This window comes from Macaca fascicularis, chromosome 17 (genome assembly GCF_037993035.2).
Source record: "Macaca fascicularis isolate 582-1 chromosome 17, T2T-MFA8v1.1".
In the NCBI taxonomy this organism is placed as follows: Eukaryota; Metazoa; Chordata; class Mammalia; order Primates; family Cercopithecidae; genus Macaca; species Macaca fascicularis.
The window spans coordinates 67,998,263-68,018,165 of NC_088391.1; the positions used below are offsets into that span (position 1 = coordinate 67,998,263).

At 41.8% G+C, this 19,903-nt stretch overlaps 2 protein-coding genes and 1 pseudogene across 6 annotated transcripts in view; 1 reads left to right on the top strand and 2 right to left on the bottom strand.

Moving 5' to 3' along the window:
• Nucleotides 1–857: 857 nt before the first annotated feature.
• Nucleotides 858–1,843, bottom strand: LOC107127967 (large ribosomal subunit protein uL30 pseudogene; annotated as a pseudogene).
• A 5,178-nt stretch (nucleotides 1,844–7,021) lies between these two features.
• CLN5 (CLN5 intracellular trafficking protein) lies at nucleotides 7,022–19,162 on the top strand. 3 transcript variants are annotated; one of them, XM_065532971.2, is made up of 4 exons: nucleotides 7,022–7,241; nucleotides 10,082–10,247; nucleotides 10,906–11,131; nucleotides 18,545–19,162. In XM_065532971.2, exons 1-4 carry the CDS (start codon nucleotides 7,069–7,071, stop codon nucleotides 18,643–18,645), a joined length of 666 nt encoding a protein of 221 aa, XP_065389043.1. In that variant the 5' UTR covers nucleotides 7,022–7,068; the 3' UTR covers nucleotides 18,646–19,162. The 3 variants fall into 3 exon arrangements, with proteins under 3 accessions (XP_065389043.1, XP_005586093.2, XP_065389042.1); XM_005586036.5 differs by lacking the exon at nucleotides 18,545–19,162 and adding an exon at nucleotides 15,344–17,409; XM_065532970.2 differs by lacking the exon at nucleotides 18,545–19,162 and adding an exon at nucleotides 12,154–15,838.
• Nucleotides 7,544–19,903, bottom strand: part of FBXL3 (F-box and leucine rich repeat protein 3) — a 34,795-nt gene continuing 22,435 nt past the window's right edge. For 2 of the 3 annotated variants that reach the window (XM_074021205.1, XM_074021204.1), the window contains exon 5: nucleotides 7,544–7,927. In XM_074021205.1, coding sequence (XP_073877306.1) covers nucleotides 7,779–7,927 — 149 coding nt within the window. In that variant the 3' untranslated portion in view covers nucleotides 7,544–7,778. Of the gene's footprint in view, nucleotides 7,928–15,632; nucleotides 16,928–19,903 lie in introns of those variants that run through there. The other variant, XM_074021206.1, reaches the window with a different exon arrangement.

Genomic DNA, 19,903 nt, shown 5'->3' on the forward strand with positions numbered 1-19,903 from the left:
CCGCGCAGCCGGGACCTAGCCGCGCAGCCCCATATTATCACAGCACTTCCGAAGCTGCGTGTAGAGCCGCCAGCTCCCACCTTCGGCTGCGCCCGCGCGCCCCCTTGCGGCGGATCCCGCTCTGGCGCATAGCCCCACTGGAGTGCTGGCGTGTTGGCTATGGGGTCCCAGGTGGGAGAGAGATCTGTCCGCTGAACCTGCGCCTCGCGGGTCCTGCGGAAGCTGCAGAGATTCTGTCCTTTTCGTTGGGAGGGAAGAGAGAGGGCGCCAGGAAGCCATAAGCTAGATTTTTATTAATAGATAACTTTTATTTGAAAATTATCTTTAAACGAAAGAGCAAGGGGGAAAAAATGGATTCTATCCTTTGCTGGACTACTAAAAAGTAACTTCCATTCAACTTATTTCAACAGAGAATGTCGATTTTGATATGCAATATTTTAATTGTTTTAAAATATTTAATTGTGTGCAATAATTTTTTTAACTGCTCAGTTCCAAAGCTGGAAGTTGAAGTGATGTTTTTGACAGGGAAGACTAAAGAAAAGACCCCATTGCATCTTCATCGGAGCTGGAGGGCAAAAAAAATTCTTAGGACACTTAACATGGAGAGTCTGAGATCAGGATACAACTGTGGGCTGTAACTAAGGGCAGTGGAAGCAGGCGGCCTTGGCTAGGATGCCGCTGCTCCTCATGACATTTTGTCTCACAAACTTAGCAAGTTCTTAGAAAGTCCAAAACGCCGTATGTGTTGCCTAGTTTTCTTATCTGATCACAGGAAATAAATAGGAAAAATGCAGATAATTTGCATTTTATTTGATAATTTTTAAATAAAAGTTACCTGTTAATAAAATTTCAGGTAGGATGCTCCCTGGGTTTCTTCTGTACAACATCATTCATTGACCAGATAGTTGAAGAAAAGTTATTCTGTGTTTTTTTGAGAGCAGGTACTGTTTATTAACTGACCAACTTAGAAAAATAATCATGGTAGACACCTTAGTTCATTCTTCTAATAAGCCTGTTGATCTGGTCCTCCCTGTTGCCAGCACCTCCACCTTCTACAAAATGGGTGGTCTTTTTCTTTATTCTGCCTCATGGAGAAGATAATCTGAAGGACCACAGGAAGTTATTTGCTTCTTTGAAGCATTTTCTAACAGTATAGATCTCATGAATCAGATCTTCCATGCAGATGATGCCATATTTACCAAGAGATGGAGCAATCAAAGCGTTATCTGTCAAAGCAGTTCGCTTCTTACTGATTTTGCCATAACCACGCTTGTAGATTAGTTTATTTACTGACTTCAGATTAGGGTACCCCCTGCAATATATGGTTCTACAATCCTCAGTATGTTAATCGAAGCCTTGTTAAGCTTCACAAAGGTTCCACTGAAGATTTGACGAAGGCGAAGAAGCTGCAACAGTTTTTGGACCTTTGGACTCACACCACTGATACCTCTGATCCTGATGACAAATGCCAATTTGGGTTCTGCAGGTACATAGAAGTTGCCAGCTTTTCTTGCTATCCTTGCCGTTCAAATTTCAGTTCTGTATATCTGCCTATATTCCTTGTGGTAGTGCTTTGCTTTTTTAGATAAGCGTCCTCCTTGCCTTTCGAAGCATCTTTTGGGCAAACTTCTTTCTCAGGCATCTGATCTTCAGCGCTGCGAAATTCCTTTGCTTTTTCTTGAGGGTTTCTGGTACAGCAGGAACCTTCTGCTTCTTCTTCTCTTTGACACTCTCCATGGTTCCAGCGGGAAACGAGGAACTATTCTTTTATTATTAAAAAGATGAAATCTGCAATCTCCAGCAAACACTACTTTCCCTACTGGATCTTTAAATTATTAGTCCCACATTCCTCCAATACAAATTCACTAAGCCTTTACATCCTGGGTGCTGAATAAACCCTGCAACTGCTTTCAGGAAGAAACCTACCTTTCTTAACCTGGAGGTAGATTGCTGCTCATAAGTGACAGGTGGAGTACTGTAAATCCCCGAGGGTGATTCTAGCCCTTGACCCAGTAGGGTATTTACTGTCAGTGACGCCCAGATTTAGAAAGAGGACGTAAACATGCTGTCGACACCAGACAGGGCAAAGAGCAACTGCTTGTGGGAAACACACATGCATCCATCATCATCACTGCGGATGAGGAGGAAAAGGAGGACAAGGTGTGAATTTGAAAAGCAGGATAACTTAGTGAGGGTCTGAGTGCTTAAGATCAAATCTCACTCCACCCTCACTGCCTTATGTGATCCCGAGAAGTTACTCAAAATATCTGTACCAACATTTCCTCAGTCTGAAGGAAGTAGCACCTTTTGCATAGGGTTGTTGGAAAGATTAAAAATAGTATATGTCATCTGTGTCAAAACCTTGATACTAGTGTATTTCTGTTCACTGTTTGCACCACGTTAGTTTCCTTGATATATGTTGAATAAAAAAACAAAAACAAAATTTGACTTGGCCCCGTGGCTCACACCTGTAATCCCAGCCCTTTGGGAGGCAGAGACAGGCAGATCACCTGAGGCCAGGCATTTCAGACCAGCCTGGCTAACGTGGCGAAACCCCATCTCTACTAAAACTACAAAAATTATGTGGGCCTGGTGGCACATGCCTGTAATCCCAGCTACTCTGGAAGCTGAGGCAGGAGAATCACTTGGACCCGGGAGACAGAGGTTGCAGTGAGCTGAGATTGCACCACTGCACTACAGCCTGGCCTACAGAGCAAGACTCTGTCTCAAAAAAAGAAAAAAAAATTGATTAAAATGTCAAATTGGCTTTTATTAGTGACTCATAAAACAGGCAGTTGCTATTCAAAATAGAGGGAGCTTCAATAAGCCTGGCAGACCAGTTGGTTCTCCTAAGGTAACTTGAACAGAAATAGGGAAACCGAAATATAAAAAGTGAATTGGTTAACATCAGGTTACTTCAGGTTACTTTCCTTATAAAGGGTTAAAGCAGAGAGGACTTCCTTATCATGCTGACTCAGGCTGACTGGGCCTTTTCTGATTGCTTGCTGTAAATCTCTTGTTTTTGGGAAAAGCCAGTCTATTTGGGAATTTTCTTGTTTACGTTTCAGCTTGATTACATGGCACTTAGCACAAGTGACCCCATTTTGGTTCAATCTGTTGCGACCTAATGCAGGAGCTCAGTCCAAAACCACGGCCTCTCATACGTTTTATTTAACAACACAAAGAAAAGAGTTTTTGTTCTGAAGCCGATTTTCTTGAGGCTATTGATAAACCGATCACAACAGAACTAAAAAATATATTCAATAAACAAGTACAAGATTAAAGAATTGTCTAAAAAATGTAATGTAACAAGTGAAAGATTATAAATCCAAATCACTCGATTTAGGATTAGGGTGAGGTATTCATTATGGCTCCACAGTTTGTTTTTAAGTGTCACCTAATGAGTAGATGTCACACTCCAATCTCTTCCTTAAGTGAATATTATAAATTTTAATTTTATTAAATTCACACTTAAATTATGCTTTTAAAATTATCTTTGGGTCGGGCATAGTGGCTCATGACTATAATTTCAACATTTTGGGAGGCTGTGGCAAGAGGATTACTTGAGCCCAGGAGCTTGAGACCAGCATGGGCAACAAAGTGAGACTGACTCTACCAAAAACATTTTATTTAATTAGCCAGGCATGGTAGCACAGGCCTGTAGTCCCAGCTACTCAGGAAGTGAGGTGGGAGGATCGCTGGGGCCTGAGAGGTCAAGGCTGCAGTGAGCCATGGTCATGCCACTGCACTCTAACCTGGACAAGACAGCGAGACCCTGTCTCAAAATAAAAATGAAAATAAAATAAAATTATCTTTGAACTAAAATAAATTATGGCAAGTGAAATTGTCAAAACTCTGAAAATAGAACCTACATATAGTTGATGTATTTGTTTAGACCAGTTAATCATGTAAACAACAGGTAAGTATATCCAAGTTTCAGAAACACTTTGGGGGTTCGTTAATTTTTGGTTACCTTCAAGATTTTCTTAACCTCTTATTTGTGTCAGGGCCAGGCTCATGCCTTTAATTCTAGCACTTTGGGAGGCCAAGGCAGGAGGATCGCTTGAGCCCAGGAATTAGAGACCAGCTTGGGAACATAGTGAGACTCCTTATTACTACAAAAAATTTTAAAATTATCTGGGCATGGTGGTACATTCCTGTAGTCCAGCTGCTATAGGGGCTGAGATGGGAGGATCACTTGAGGTAGGAGGCTGTGGCTGCAGTGACTGTGATTGCACTACTGCACTCCAACCTGGGTGGCAAAGTGATACCCTGTCCTACAAAAAAAAAAAAAGAGTAGAAAATTAGTGTGTCTAAGGCCGGAGCTCTTAGGCAAACTGGTGAAGCTCCTTCTCAGAATAATGTTTTTAACGCCTAAGATAAAAAATGAGATTGTAAGTGAGAAACTAAAAATCAGCTTGGACTTTAATCTGCCCTGGTATTCATTAGCGCGGACTGATAAAACCAGCCTCAAAATTACCAGAAAACAATATTTCTCTCAAACCACAGCAAATCATAAAGTGTCATAACAACCTCCTTTCTTTTCTCCTTAAAATTTTTTATTTTTTATTTTTGCCGATTCCTTTATGCAAGTTGCTGTGTGTGTCTCTGTTGTCTCCGTGGAAGGCCAGAGCCACATGGTCCTAAGAGTTGGGCACCGGGAAGCGTAGGCTGATCTGAAGAAGACACTTCAATCATGGGTGATGTTAAAAATTTTCTCTATGCCTGGCGTGGCAAAAGGAAGATGACCCCATCCTATGAAATTAGAGCATTGGGGAACAAAAATAGGCAGAAATTCATGTGTGAGGTTCAGGTGGAAGGGTATAACTACACTGGCATAGGAAATTCCACCAATAAAAAAGATGCACAGAGCAATGCTGGCAGAGACTTTGTTAACTATTTGGTTCGAATAAATGAAATAAAGAGTGAAGAAGTTCCAGCTTTTTGGGGTGGCATCTCTGCCCCCACTTACTGATACTCCTGACACTACAGCAAATGCTGAAGGAGGTTTACCAACAACCATGGGAGGGCCTCTTCCACCACATCTGGCTCTCAAAGCTGAAAATAATTCTGAGGTAGGGGCCTCTGGCTACGGTGTTCCTGGGACCGAGGAGCCAACTTGAAGGTGAAGCACCGTCTCTAATAAATAAATAAATTACAAGTGGCACACACTTGTAATCCCAGCTACTAGGGAGGCTGAGGCACGAGAATTACTTGAACCTGGGAAGTGGAGGTTGCGGTGAGCCGAGATGACATCACTGCACTCTAGCCTCGGCGACAGAAGGAGACTCCGTCTCCAAAAAAATAAATAAATAAATCCAATACCAGGAAGTGCTTTCTTACCATGAGAGCTCCCCACAAACCAGAGTGAGAAGACAGATACAGCAGAAGCAGGACCAGAGGTCTCCACCACTGAACCAGGTCAACCTGAATTTGTTTTTGTAGCTCTGGGAAGTCTTGAACTGAATGGGAGGTTCTACTGTGGCCCTCTAGTGTATGGTTCCAGGATTTGTAAACACTCTAATTCTTGTTTTTTGTTTTGTGTTGGTTTTTGTTTTTGTTTTTAAGCTGTTCCTGCTAATTGCTTTTTAAGCCAGGCTCAAGTGTGGGTCCACAGGGAATACTTCAGGTGCCCTTCGAATCAGATACTAGTTTCAGCCCTCAGGGCTAGAATGCTTCCCGCTGTTACTTGGGCAGGTCTTTGAAGAAGCCAGTTTAGCCTTGGTAGTTTTGAATTTGGCCATAGTATAGGGAGGAGAGCTAGGTAGCTTTCAAAACGCTCAGACAGATGTGTGGGAAAATGCAGCCCGGTCTGAACCTCCGCAGGAGCCCCGCACCTGGTGCAGCAAGTGGGCAAAGGAGTGTGTGTTCAGGGCAGGGTACTCAGTCCCATCTGTAATCGAGAGATCTGGAGGGTCCGAGGAAGTCAGTGACACCCCCACAAGCCACACACCTTCCAATGGATTGTGGAAGAGATCTGGAGGGCCTGAGGAAGTCAGTGACACCCCCACAAGCCACACACCCTCCAATGGATTATGGTGGTCATCCCTGGCTACCGAAGCCACCTTGCTTATTCCCATAGCCTTACAAACATTATGATGCTTCACACGAGTTGTGGGTGAAGTGAAAGAGTTGGAAAGTCCCGGTCTAAGGCTCTGCAAAACTGCTCTCTGGTAAAAACAAGTGACTATGGCAAGGCCTTGAATGTACTACGTACAGACTTAAGTCAGTATTTGTGCCTAACAGCAAAGCAAGCCATGAGAGGTTCCTCAAAAGTCAGGTAATTGATGCCATTGTTTTCTCGACATGGTTGAAGAGTCAGAGAAGAGAAGGTGATGCAGAAGCTTCTTTCCAGTTAAGTGACAGATCCAAGCAAGGAACACCTGCCGGTGGCGGGAGCGGTAGGGGAGGGGTGGATTCGGCAGCACTCGGGTAGTGGCAGGGACCACATATTGTCGGTGTTTAACCACTTTTATCACTGGCCCAGGTCGGGTGAGGACAAGTCATTTCCCCACTAAGCTCTTGGGGAGTGGCAGGGACCACATATTGTCAGTGTTAACCACTGTTATCACCGGCCCAGGTCGGGTGAGGACAAGCCATTTCCCCACTATTGTCTCTTCTTCCTTACTGCACCCCCGGCTCCGCACCCTCAGCCCCAAATACACATTCTCATTCACTCAACGTTTGTTGACACCTAGCGTGGGCCCTGTGTGATGGGGTAAAAGTTCGGTGTTGGGAGGAGCCCCAGTGACAGATTTTCGGTTTTGGTTTGGTTTTGGTGGTGGCTGCTGGGCAGGGACAGGTCAGTTCATAAAAGAAGAGGCCCCAGGTCTGGATCGAATTCTCCTGGGAGCCAGACCAAGGCGCCTTCCTGGACTGAAAAGTGCGGCAGCCGCCGCGGGCAGGGTGCGGGGAGGCGTCACGCGCCGGAACCTGCGCTTGCTGCCAAGCTCTGGGCCTGATTAGCCGGGGTGGGGCGTCCCGCGTCCTGGGCTGGCGGCTCCGCGCATGCTCCTCCCTCAGGCGTCGCAGGCCTCCAGAGGATCCGGAAGCACTGGGTGCAGCCTGATGGCGCCGGAGTTAGACACCGCACAGGGCGCCAAGATGCGGCGGGGCGCGGGCGCGGCTCGGGGACGCGCTTCCTGGTGCCCGGCCGTGGCGCTGCTATGGCTCGCGGCGGTTCCGGGCTGGCCCCGGGCCTCGGGCGTTCTCTCCCGGCGCCACTGGCCGGTGCCCTACAAGTGAGTGCGGCGGCACGCGCACTGTCGGGGTCGGGGTCGCAGTCGGCGTTGCCGATGGGGGACGGGGTGCTCGCGCGGGGAGCCCCGCGCACGGTGGTTTGTGTCGGATCACGAGACGGCGCGGGGGCAGCGCCGGGTGATGCTCGGAGCGCACTTGAGAGCAAAGTTGAGGACTGGGGAGTCGCAGCCGCTTGTTATGCACAGCCCTGGGATCTTTCCTCCCTCTGGCCACTTGCGGCAGACTCAGGACAGTCCCGAATCTTGGCAGCAGAAAAGGAGAGTAATGTTATTTAATGGAGGGATTTCTGGATACAAGTAGCTGATTTATTGAGTAGTTTAAAAACACTGTCTGTCGCATTTATTTATATCATGCACTGTCATTAGTTATTACTGCAGAACATTTGGTACAATTTACTGGGCGACCAACTCGCTCTGGTTTGAACCTGATCAGAACCCGATCCGAAGTCCTTATTGGAACTTCCCAGTTTTGCACTCAAAAGTCCCGCATCCCGGAATCCCCGTCTCCTGCAGTCCTGGTTAGACCGGGAAGATAGTCATCGCGTTTGTCCGGTCTTCAGCCTGGAGGTAGGACGCCGGTCCTAAGACGAGGACAGGGCCCGCACTCCTGGGAGGCCGATTCCAGCCTTTGACAGAGAAGACACACAGCCTCCGGCGGTCAGAGATAGCTAAACACAGAGAAAGAAAACATGGTGTCAACATCAGGCAGGAGAACGACCAGCAGTTTCTGAAAACAGCTGTTTTTCTTTAAACCAAAAGCATCATTATTTTAATTCAATTTATAATGGACATAATTTTAACATACCAGCATAAGTAATCAACAGCTTAAAACTGCACACAACAAACCTGAAAAATAAAAACAGCTATTTTGCATGACAGTATGAGTGGGAAGGCAGGATTTCCTCTTTGTGAGGAGCAAGTTTTAGGTTCTGCCTGCTGCGGGTCAAATCTGGCTCCATCATCACCAGGGATCTTGGGAAAGTTACTCAGAATCTCTGTGCCCACATGCCCTGAGTCACACAATAGGAATAGTGGTAGCACTTATCGGTTTGCTGGAAGGATTAAATCTAGCAGAATGCCAGCTGTTATCAAATCTAGCTAGTGTATTCTGCTCACTGAAAGGTTTGCAGCACTGTTTTGTTTCGTGTGATATACTACGTGGAAAGAGAAGTTTGTGGTTGAAGCTAGTTTTCTGAAAAATGTTAATAAAAAACTGTTTGTAAGAAGTCAAAATTACTCAATAGAACAAGAATTGTAAATCCAAACGCTTTGATTGAACATTAGGGCAAGGTGTTGACCATAGCTTTTTAGTGGATTTTTTTTTTAAGTCTCAGATATTAAGTACATGCCCCCATCTGATCCCCTCAATTGAATATAATATTTAATTTTATTAAGTTCACATTTAAATTACCTTTGAACTAAAAGACTTTGCTGTGGGTCAGTGCAATCTCTATGTGATTATGTATTTGTTTAAACCAGGTAAGTGCCTATAAAACACTGTACCCAAGTGGCAGAAGCTTTTGGGAACATTGTTAATGTTTTTGGTCAGCATAAAGATTTTAACTTCTTAAGTTAAAATAGAAATTTTTGTTGATTTGTTGGGATTGTAAAACAGTAGATCTGGGTTGGGGATCTAGTATTCTTAGATAGAAGCTCTTGTCACCACCACTTCCTTCTTTCCCAATGCCAGATTATGGGTGACCAGTGTGTCTGCTGAGCTGAATTCAACTGTGGTGCTCCTCGAGTCCTATTGCTATGGCCTTCTCTGGTCTTCTTTTCTTGCCTGCATTGTTGAGGTCATCTTCTAACTGATCTCTCATGTTTAATTTGGCCTCTCTCCCTACCCTCTTTTAATTCATGAAATAAGGTTTACTTTATAGCAAATTCAGTCCTATCAGATCTGCTACTTAACATCCTTTAAGCTTAGCCCCCCCCCCCAGTTGTAAGGCAGGGAATTCCATACACATTCTCCTAGTGACAGAATGACAGCCCCTGCCAGTCTCTTCTGTCTCCACTCGTGCATTGAAGCCTGAATCCTAGTCTTCCGTACCTACCGGAGACCAAATGTGCCAGGCTTGTCTTATAATACTTAACATTTCCTCTGCCTTTCTGTCTTAACCTTCTAGCCAAGTACGTTAAAAACGTAGGCCTGGCCTTCATCTCTTTCTTTGCCCTCCCCACCCCATTCATCCCATACCTGGTTAACAATGATTTGTCCTTCCTTTGTGCCAGGTAGAACTCATTTCTTTAGTCTAGCACATCCCACACTCATTACTTGTTGAATGTCTTTGCAGCTCCCACCCACAGAGAAAAGCAACAGTGTTTTAATTTCTGTTTCCCTCCTTCTTCCTATAGTTCCCTATATACCTAGTAGAACCTCAATACATATTGGTTGAATGTTATTTTGTAAGTAAATATAAAATATATACTATGACTCATAATCATCTGAATAATCTTAATGTATGGATTGTTTGTAAAACTGAACACATTGGAAAAATGTTCATTTAATCTGTAAACATTTGCAAATGTCTACTATGACCTGGAGCTATAAAATTTTAAGATAGGATTCCTGTCTTCAAAATTTTCACAGTGGGATCAGGGAACAGGGAATCCTGGATTTATCAGAGTGCTTTGAGTTTATCATTTGCTATTAAAAACATTATTGGAAGTTTGTTCACAAGATAACAAAATGTATGTTTATATTTATTAACTATGGTCTGACCTTTGAATGGTCCCCTAAAAATGTTACTGGATTCTAAAAGATGGGAGAAGAATCCAATTCCTGTTGGAATCTAAGTAGATGGTTTCTTTTTCTTTATTAGACGCTTTGACTCCCGTCCAAAACCTGATCCTTATTGTCAAGCTAAATATACTTTCTGTCCAACTGGCTCACCTATCCCAGTTATGGAGGGTGATGATGACATTGAAGTCTTTCGATTACAAGCCCCAGTATGGGAATTTAAATATGGAGACCTCCTGGGACACTTGGTAAGGATGCATCTTGGTCTTACAACTTTGGTTAATTCAATGATTTGGTTATTAAGTTGATTTTTAGGGAGTAATCACTACTTAGATGGCTGACTTTAGATCATGTTGGTGTTTCTCTTAGTACATTTAAAATGAGTAGTCAAAAATAGTTACTATTAGATTTTATAATCTTGACAACAAATGTAATCACCATTATCCGTTGTAATATTATGAATCTGAATCCAGCTCCTGTATCCAGCTCCTGGAAGATGAGAAGAGGCCCAGAAGGGGCAGGGTAGGCAGAAAACACCTCTTGATTTCCAGATCCTGTTGTAGTCACTTTTCCAGGTTAACCCATCACCACGTGAGGTCTGTAGAGCTCCTTCCGGAGACCGGCAGGGGGCTCCGCAGCTTATTCTAAGCTCTGAGGAAATTACGAGCTTCTCCACATAATATGCATGCCTCCTATTTGAAATGAGCTGTAGGGACCAAAGCCAGGGTGGAGGAGGGCCTGGAGATTGGGGCCACAGAGTGGATATGACAATAGCAGCATGGAAGAACAGCTGAACAGCTGTTCTACTTGATATGCATTTGTGATGTGCCACATTTTCTCCTATCAGGTTACCTGGACCCATGGTTATGTCTCAGTTGCTTTTATACGTGTATTGTGTTTACACAGAAAATTATGCATGATGCCATTGGATTCAGGAGTACATTAACTGGCAAGAACTACACAATGGAATGGTATGAACTCTTCCAACTTGGCAACTGTACATTTCCCCATCTCCGACCTGAAATGGATGCCCCTTTCTGGTGTAATCAAGGCGCTGCCTGCTTTTTTGAGGGAATTGATGATGTTCACTGGAAGGAAAATGGTACATTAGTTAAAGTAGCGACTATATCAGGTAAGTTTTGAAAATATAGCAATATTTGATAATTACATCAAAATCCAAATGAAAGAAATTGTAATACTTCTATGGAAACATTTCAGTAATGTTTTACTTAGAGGTCATTTGTAAAATGTACTTCTGGAACCACTAAACTTTGGGAATTTTTTTCATCTCTTGTATTTTTTATTTATTTTATTTCAATAGGTTTGTGGGGAACAGGTTATGTTTGGTTACATGAATGAGTTCTTCAATGGTGATTTCTGAGATTTTGGCACACCCATCACCTGAGTAGTGTACACTGTACCCAATGTGTAGTCTTTTATCCCTCACCCCTCTCCACCCTTTCCCCCAAATTCCCAAAGTTCATCATTCTTATGCCTTTGCATCCTCGTAGCTTAGTTCCCACTTATAAGTAAGAACATACAATGTTTGGTTTTCCATTCCTGAAGAGTTACTTCACTTGGATGGAATTGGAGACCATTATTCCAAGTTGCTGCAAATGCCATTATTTAATTCCTTTTTATGGCTGAGTCGTATTCCTTGGTATATATACACCACATTTTCTTTATCCACTCATTGATTGATGGGTGTTTGGGCTGGTCCCATATTTTTGCAATTGCAAATTGTGCTGTGCTTCTATAAACATGCATGGGCAAGTATCTTTTTCATATAATGAGTTCTTTTCCTCATTGGGTAGATACCCAGTAGTGGGATTGCTGGATCAAATGGCAGTTCTACTTTTAGTTCTTCAAGGAATTTCCACACTGTTTTCCATAGTTGTTGTACTAATTTACATTTCCACCAGCAGTGTAGAAGTGTTCCCTTTCCACTACATCCTGCCAGTATCTATTTTTTTTTATGTTTTGATTACAGCTATTCTTGCAGGAGTGAGGTGGTATCACATTGTGGTTTTGATTTGCATTTCCCTGATCATTGCATTGCATTTTCCTGAGCATTTTTTTGAGAATTGTCTATTTGTGTCCTTAGCAACCCTCCACCCTTTTGTTTTGTTTTGTTTTTGTTTTTGTTTTTTTGAGGTGGAGTTCTGTTCTTGTCGCTCACGCTGGAATGCAATGGCATGATCTCGGCTCACTGCAAGCTCCACCTCCTGGGTTCAAGCGATTCTCCTGCCTCAGCCTCCCAAGTAGCTGGGATTACAGGTGCCCGCCACCATGCCAAGCTAATTTTTGTATTTTTAGTAGAGATTGGTTTTTGCCATGTTGGCCAGGCTGGTCTCAAACTGCTGACCTCAGGTCATCCGCCCACCTCGGCCTCCCAAAGAGCTGGGTTTAAAGGAGTGAAGCACCACTCCCCAGCCATTAACCCACTTTTTGATGGGATTGTTTTTTCTTGCTGATTTGAGTTCCTTGTAGATTCTGGATATTAGTCCTTTGTCAGATGTGTAGATTGCAAAGATTTTCTCCCACTCTGTGGGTTGTCTGTTTTTTTCTCCCACTCTGTGGGTTGTCTGTTTACTCTGCTGATTGTTCCTTTTGCTGTGCAGAAGCTTTTTAGTTGAATTAAGTCTCATCTATTTATCTTTGTTTATGTTGCATTTGCTTTTGGTGGAACCGCTAAACTCTGACCCAAACTATTACTCATGCAGAACTTCACCTGTAGGTGATGAGTAGTGTATCTCTGATCTTTGCATTTCTCCCTAAAAATGCTCTTTTCCTATCATAAAAATGAATAAAATGATAAAACATTTTGTACAATTAAATTGGACTTTCTAAACGAAATAGTAAGAGAAATCCATAAAATGCCTGATTAAAGGATATGTTAACTATATCTGAAAAAATTTTAGTGATATTTTTATGATGAAAAATAATAGCTACTACTCATATAGACTGGTTCTGGCACTGTTCTGAGTACTGTACATATATCACACCATTCATCATCACAACTTCTGCAGGTAGTTACTATTATTTTGCCCATTTTACAGATGGAGAAACTGAGGCATAGAGTGGTTACACAGCTTAGTAAGTGGGACTCTAGCCCTGGCAGTTACGCCCCATTGCCCATTCTCCTAACTGCTTTGATACATTGCCTCCCAAAATGTATATGATCTTATATTTGAGGCCCTCTTGAGCAGTTTAAATATTTTATCTTTGAGATTTTTTTCTTCTTTTGGATGTATTGGAAAGTTGCCGAAAGTTAGAATTTTGTTGCACATGCTGCATTGTTGGTTAGTAATGAAAAGAGTTCAGCAACTCTTCCATTGGTAACTCCTTATGTGACTTGGGTCACATTTTTTTGTTTGTTTTGTTTTATTATACTTTAAGTTCTAGGGTACATGTGCACAACGTGCAGATTTGTTACATATGTATACTTGTGCCATGTTGGTGTGCTGCACCCGTCAACTCGTCAGCACCCGTCAACTCATCATTTATATCAGGTATAACTCCCAATGCCATCCCTCCCCCCTCCCGATAATAGGCCCCGGTGTGTGATGTTCCCCTTCCAGAGTCCAGGTGATCTCATTGTTCAGTTCCCACCTATGAGTGAGAACATGCGGTGTTTGGTTTTCTGTTCTTGCGATAGTTTGCTGAGAATGATGGTTTCCAGCTGCATCTATGTCCCTACAAAGAATACAAACTCATCCTTTTATATGGCTGCATAGTATTCCATGGTATATATGTGCCACATTTTCTTAATCCAGTCTGTCACTGATGGACATTTGGGTTGATTCCAAGTCTTTGCTATTGTGAATAGTGCTGCAATAAACATACATGTGCATGTGTCTTTATAGCAGCATGATTTATAATCTTTTGGGTATATACCCAGTAATGGATGGCTGGGTCATATGGTATTTCTAGTTCTAGATCCTTGAGGAATCACCATACTGTTTTCCACAATGGTTGGACCAGTTTACAATCCCACCAACAGTGTAAAAGTGTTCCTATTTCTCCACATCCTCTCCAGCACTTGTTGTTTCCTGACTTTTTAATGATTGCCATTCTAACTGGTGTGAGATGGTATCTCATTGTGGTTTTGATTTGCATTTCTCTGATGGCCAGTGATGGCGAGCATTTTTTCATATGTCTGTTGGCTGTATGCATGTCTTCTTTTGAGAAATGTGTGTTCATATCCTTTGCCCACTTTTTGATGGGGTTTTTTTTGTTGTTGTTGTAAATTTGTTTGAGTTCTTTGTAGGTTCTGGATATTAGCCCTTTGTCAGATGAGTAGATTGCAAAAATTTTCTCCCATTCTGTAGGTTGCCTGTTCACTCTGATGGTAGTTTCTTTTGCTGTGCAGAAGCTCTTTAATTTAATTAGATCCCATTTGTCAATTTTGGCTTTTGTTGCCGTTGCTTTTGGTGTTTTAGACATGAAATCCTTGCCCATGCCTATGTCCTGAATGGTATTACCTAGGTTTTCTTGTAGGGTTTTTATGGTTTTAGGTCTAACATTTAAGTCTCTAAAACATCTTGAATTAATTCTTGTATAAGGTATAACGAAGGGATCCAGTTTCAGCTTTCTACTTATGGCTAGCCAGTTTTCCCAGCACCATTTATTAAATAGGGAATCCTTATCTCCATTTCTTGTTTTTGTCAGGTTTGTCAAAGGTCAGATGGTTGTAGATGTATGGTATTATTTCTGAGGGCTCTGTTCTGTTCCATTGGTCTATATCTCTGTTTGGGTACCAGTACCATGCTGTTTTGGTTACTGTAGCCTTGTAGTATAGTTTGAAGTCAGGTAGTGTGATGCCTCCAGCTTTGTTCTTTTGGCTTAGGACTGTCTTGGCAATGCAGGCTCTTTTTTGGTTCCATAGGTGTGGAAATCCAAAACCATTGTTTACTCACATGCATCCATAGTCTTAATCAAGTTAGAACATTTTACTTAAAATTAATATGATTAGGCCAGGCATGGTAGCTCACACCTATAATCCCAGTGCTTTAGAAGACTGAAGCAGGAGGATCACTTGAGGCTGAGAGTTTGAGACCAGCTTGGGCAATACAGCAAGACCCTGTGTTGCCCAGGCTGTTCTCAAATAAAAAAAAAAAAGTAAAAAATTAGTTGGCTTTGGTGGCCCACACCTGTAGTCCCAGCTACTCAGGAGGCTGAGGTGGGAGGATCACTTAAGCCTGGGAGGTCAAGGCTGCAGTGAGCTGTGATTGTACCACCGCACTCTAGCCTTGGCAACAGAGGAGACCTGACTCAAAAAAAAAAAAAATTAACATGATTAGCTTCGTTCACTAGGTGACTTTGTTTTGTTTTTTTGAACTAGGAAACATGTTCAATCAAATGGCAAAGTGGGTGAAACAGGACAATGAAACAGGAATTTATTACGAGACATGGAATGTAAAAGCCAGCCCAGAAAAAGGGGCAGAGACATGGTTTGATTCCTACGACTGTTCCCAGTTTGTGTTAAGGACCTTTAGCAAGTTGGCTGAATTTGGAGCAGAGTTCAAGAACATAGAAACAAACTATACAAGAATATTTCTTTACAGTGGAGAACCTACTTATCTGGGAAATGAAACATCTGTTTTTGGGCCAACAGGAAACAAGACTCTTGGTTTAGCCATAAAAAGATTTTATTACCCCTTCAAACCACATTTGTCAACTAAAGAATTTCTGTTGAATCTCTTGCAAATTTTTGATGCAGTGATTGTGCACAGAGAGTTCTATTTGTTTTACAATTTTGAATATTGGTTTTTACCTATGAAATTCCCTTTTATCAAAATAACATATGAAGAAATCCCTTTACCTAACAAAAACAAAACACTCTCTGGTTTATAAAACACCTTAATTCTACTGCTCTTTTTTCGCCAATCACCAGCATCTGTTTTTCAGGGGCTGATTTTACTTTTGTGAATTTCTTAGCTTTTCTTCCTTGGTGCAGGAAGTTAAAATGCACATCAGCAGAACTGCTGCATATTAACATCTCAGGACTTTTCTCTTGGAAAGAAACTGAAATTCATACTATATTGGCCAAAGTGAGCAAGTTAAGTGATCTTGGTTTCAATTTCCGAGCCTTTGTTAATACAGAGAATTATGGTTCATATCAGTTATGTAGGACCTTTGGACCCAAGGTCCCACAGATAGATATGATGTGCCAAGATTTTTAAAATACCTTCAAAAATAAAAAAAATACCTTCAGTGACATTTTCATGATGGGAGCTCTTTTTTCTGGTATGGCAGTTACACTTTTTCACTCAAGTGCTTTAGTTTAGACTGACTTTACAACTTTTATAACTTCTGGAACCAAGTTTAGTATAGTCTGATTACAGTCCATTCACATAACTTTAGAGATTCGTTTAGAAACCGTAACTGGAGTGGTTGTGCTTCTAGATGTGGCAAATCCAGTGTTAACACACATTTCTGGCTGGCATTTTGGAACTAGCTAGTAACTGGCTTGTGTTATTTAAGCAACCTAACATCACTAAATCCTAGGATTTAGGATTGCTGTAAAGATGGAAGTTGTATATGTTTGGCAGGTCACAGTGAATGGCAGTGATAATATCAAAGAACAAATTTTCATCCTTGATCTTGCCTCATGTAGTTTATGTGCCAGACCTTCCCGGGTTTTGTAGTCACCTAGACTTTAAGCTGATGGCATAGTGCTTCCGCAGTTCTTCCAGCCGGGGTGTGCAGGTATATGGCTGCAGACATGTTTGCGTAAACAGGCAGCGTCTGACTTCTTCACTGTTTCCTGTAGTTCTCCCTCTTCCCACAAAGCTGTCAGCGCAGTGGAAGAGGTTGCACATCTCCGAGAGAGGACAGGTTTCGGTCCGAGTTCAGCTGTGCTTTCATTAGAGCCAGACAAGCTTTCAAGGTCCTTTAAGTATTTGATGATCAACTGAACACGTTTCTATTCAAGGATTAAACACCAGTCAGTAAGAAGATGGAGTGGATGTCCGAGAAAACAATTCACATTTAATATGTAAATGTACCAATTATGTGATTCAGTTTCAGCTGATATTCAAGTGCTTCCTGAGAGGTTAGTACATTATTACTGAGCGTTCATAGAAAGCTTAATCATAGATGTAATTAGCCTGATCCAAATGAGTAAATTGGACCTTAGAAAGGCTAAGTGATCTTTCTCTGGCTACCCAGCTAGTAGTAATGAAGTCAGGTCTTGAACCCAGGTTCTGCCGACTGAATTGGATGCACTATAGTACAGGCTTTTTAGCACCAAAGTGTGGTCCTCAGACCAGTGCCTGCCAACCAGATGTTACTAGTCTGTGAGGAAGTAAGTACAGATACTGACAGGAAGCTTTTATAAACTTTTAAAGCAATTTGTTGGAGTGTTTTTGTTTCTGTTGGGTCTAATTAAAAAAATTGGAGCTTGTATTTTATGTGTCTTTGGTCTTATTTTGTCTAGGAATTCATTTTTACTGTTGTTTTTTTTAACTAGTTCCACAACAGTCTGAAAATAACCCAGTCACCAGGTATCTTCCTCAAATACAGAGGGAGAACTTTCTTTCACACCTCCTATTTAGCCTGTCTACTCCTGATAATAATGCCTAAACATTCCAAATTAATACTGCCTCTTTAACCTGCTAATTGTTTTTACAATGTCACAAGAAAACTTGGATCTGTGCATTATCACCATCTAGTGGCTAAACTCAGGCAACACCAACGTCTGCCAAACTCTTAGGAAAATTGCTCTGGAAAAACAGTTCAGGATTTTGGATTTCCAGAACTGCCTTGAAGAGACAAAGATTCTTGTACCAAGTTTTGGTCAACTGCAAATCAAAGAACTTGGTTATGTAGGAAAAACAAATGAGGACATCTGTACCTGGAATTTTTAAACAACATTCTAATAGTTATGTGAAAAAAGCATTCAAGATTTTTGGGTAGGTGCAGTGGCTTATGCCTGGAATCCCATCATTTTGGGAAACTGAAGTGGGAGGATTGCTGAAGGTCGGGAGTTCAAGACCAGCCTGGCCAATGTGGTGAAACCCCGTTTCTCCTAAAATTACCAAAAAAAAAATAATAAAAAATAAAAGCTGGGCGTGGTGGCCCGTGCCTGTAATCCCAGCTACACGTGAGGCTAAGGCAGAAGAATCACTTGAACCCAGGAGGCAGAGGTTGCAGTGAGCTGAGATGGCACCACTGCACTCCACCCTGGGCAACAGAGCGAGACTCCGTCTCAAAAAAAACCATGATTTTTCAATGTTCCTAAGAATCTTAATGAAGACAGAAAGCACCATAGATTCAGGTAACTACAGCACAGACAGCATTAACATTTACAAAAGTATTTCTTAAGAATTAAACCTGTCAACTCTACTTACAAGATGTAGAGCTTTCAGATAAAGATGATTCAAGAACATGCTTTCAAAATAGTAGTTGAGAAACCAAAACATAGCCACGCAGAAATCTGCCAATTAAGTTTTGCTGCCCTTTGAACAATATGATGTAATGTGATTTACTTTAATTATAACTTAAGTACAACTTAAATGCAGTTTCTATTTTGCTGTTGTAGGCTGGGCACGGTGGCTCACGCCTGTAATCCTAACACTTTGGGAGGCCAAGGTGGACAGATCACTTGAGGTCAGGAATTTGAGACCAGCCTGGCCAACATAGTGAAACCTCGTCTCTACTAAAAATACAAATATTAGCTGGTCGTGATGGCGCATGCCTGTAGTCCCATCTACTTGGGAGGCTAAGGCAGGAGAATCACTTGAATCCAGGAGGTGGAGGTTGCAACGAGCCGGGATCATACCACTGCACTCCAGCCTGGCAAAAGAGTGAGACAGACTGTCTCAAAAAAATGTTATAGATGTTAAAATGTATGTATTTTTTGTCTGACTGGGGCTTTACAGTGAGTATATCCTCTCACTAATCTGGCTCAAAATTAGGTAAGTATACCCACAAAGTGTCATCTAATACATTGTTGCAGGTAGAGGAAAACGGACAGTGAAAAAATCTACTAAACTTTATTTGGAACCCTCGATATTGGCGGCTCCTTAAAAATTCAAGAAAAAAAATCAAGTCTTAGGAAGTCTTATCCAGTTTTATGGTCTGCTGTGGTGGCACTTACTGAATTACCTGGGATTACAGTTCCTGTAAGATTTGTTTTAAATAAATTGTTGGCAGGCTATACAAAGAGTGATGTTCCAAAACTACACACATGCTTTTTCCCTGTTCACAAACAGGCTGGCCAGTGTTTCTAGCATCCTCGTCATTATTTACCCTTTATCATCCAAGTAGTTTCCTGCTCTTCAAACCTTCCTTTCAAAATTTTCTCTATTTAAAACAAGTTAGGATTATTTATCCTTTTATTGGACTGATTATTCTAAGGATAAGCTCTTATTTCACTTTTGGAGTAAAAGGCTTTGTGCCCTTTTTAAAGTTGGGTGTCAGCAAGCAGCTGGAATTTTCCTGCCTGGTAAAAATTAAAACCAGCCCCACAAACTGGGGTTGGAGTCTGTGAAAAGATCATCATCTATGTGTGGGGTAGAGATTAACTATAGTGTGTTAAAGGACGTAGTGGAGGCTTGAACCTTCTTCACACAAACTCCTTCCTTTCAGCCTAAACTTTCCCAAAAATACAAAAAGGTTCTTTAAATGCACTAAATTGACTTAATCTTCAATCATACCTATTTTTTCTGATATGGTTAAAACAGCCTAAATTACCAAATTGAAAGCCAGTAAGACAATGAAAATAATTTCAGTAGTTGAAAACTATTCTAATTTATATAAAGACATTTATCTCTAAAAAGACTGGTTGGGTTCTAGGACCCTTAAAGACTAATTCTTTGTCTAAATAATGTGTTTTATAAGTTCTCATTCTGAATGCAGAAAGAACCCATTCCTTATTTTCTGTATAAACATTTAAAAA

Excerpts from the sequence above, each read along its gene's own strand:
- CLN5 (XM_005586036.5), top strand. The coding sequence starts at position 7,069 with ATGGCGCCGGAGTTAGACACCGCACAGGGCGCCAAGATGCGGCGGGGC. Across the intron at positions 10,248-10,905 it reads GAGACCTCCTGGGACACTTG|AAAATTATGCATGATGCCAT; the intron begins GTAAGGATGCAT and ends GTGTTTACACAG. Across the intron at positions 11,132-15,343 it reads TAAAGTAGCGACTATATCAG|GAAACATGTTCAATCAAATG; the intron begins GTAAGTTTTGAA and ends TTTTTGAACTAG.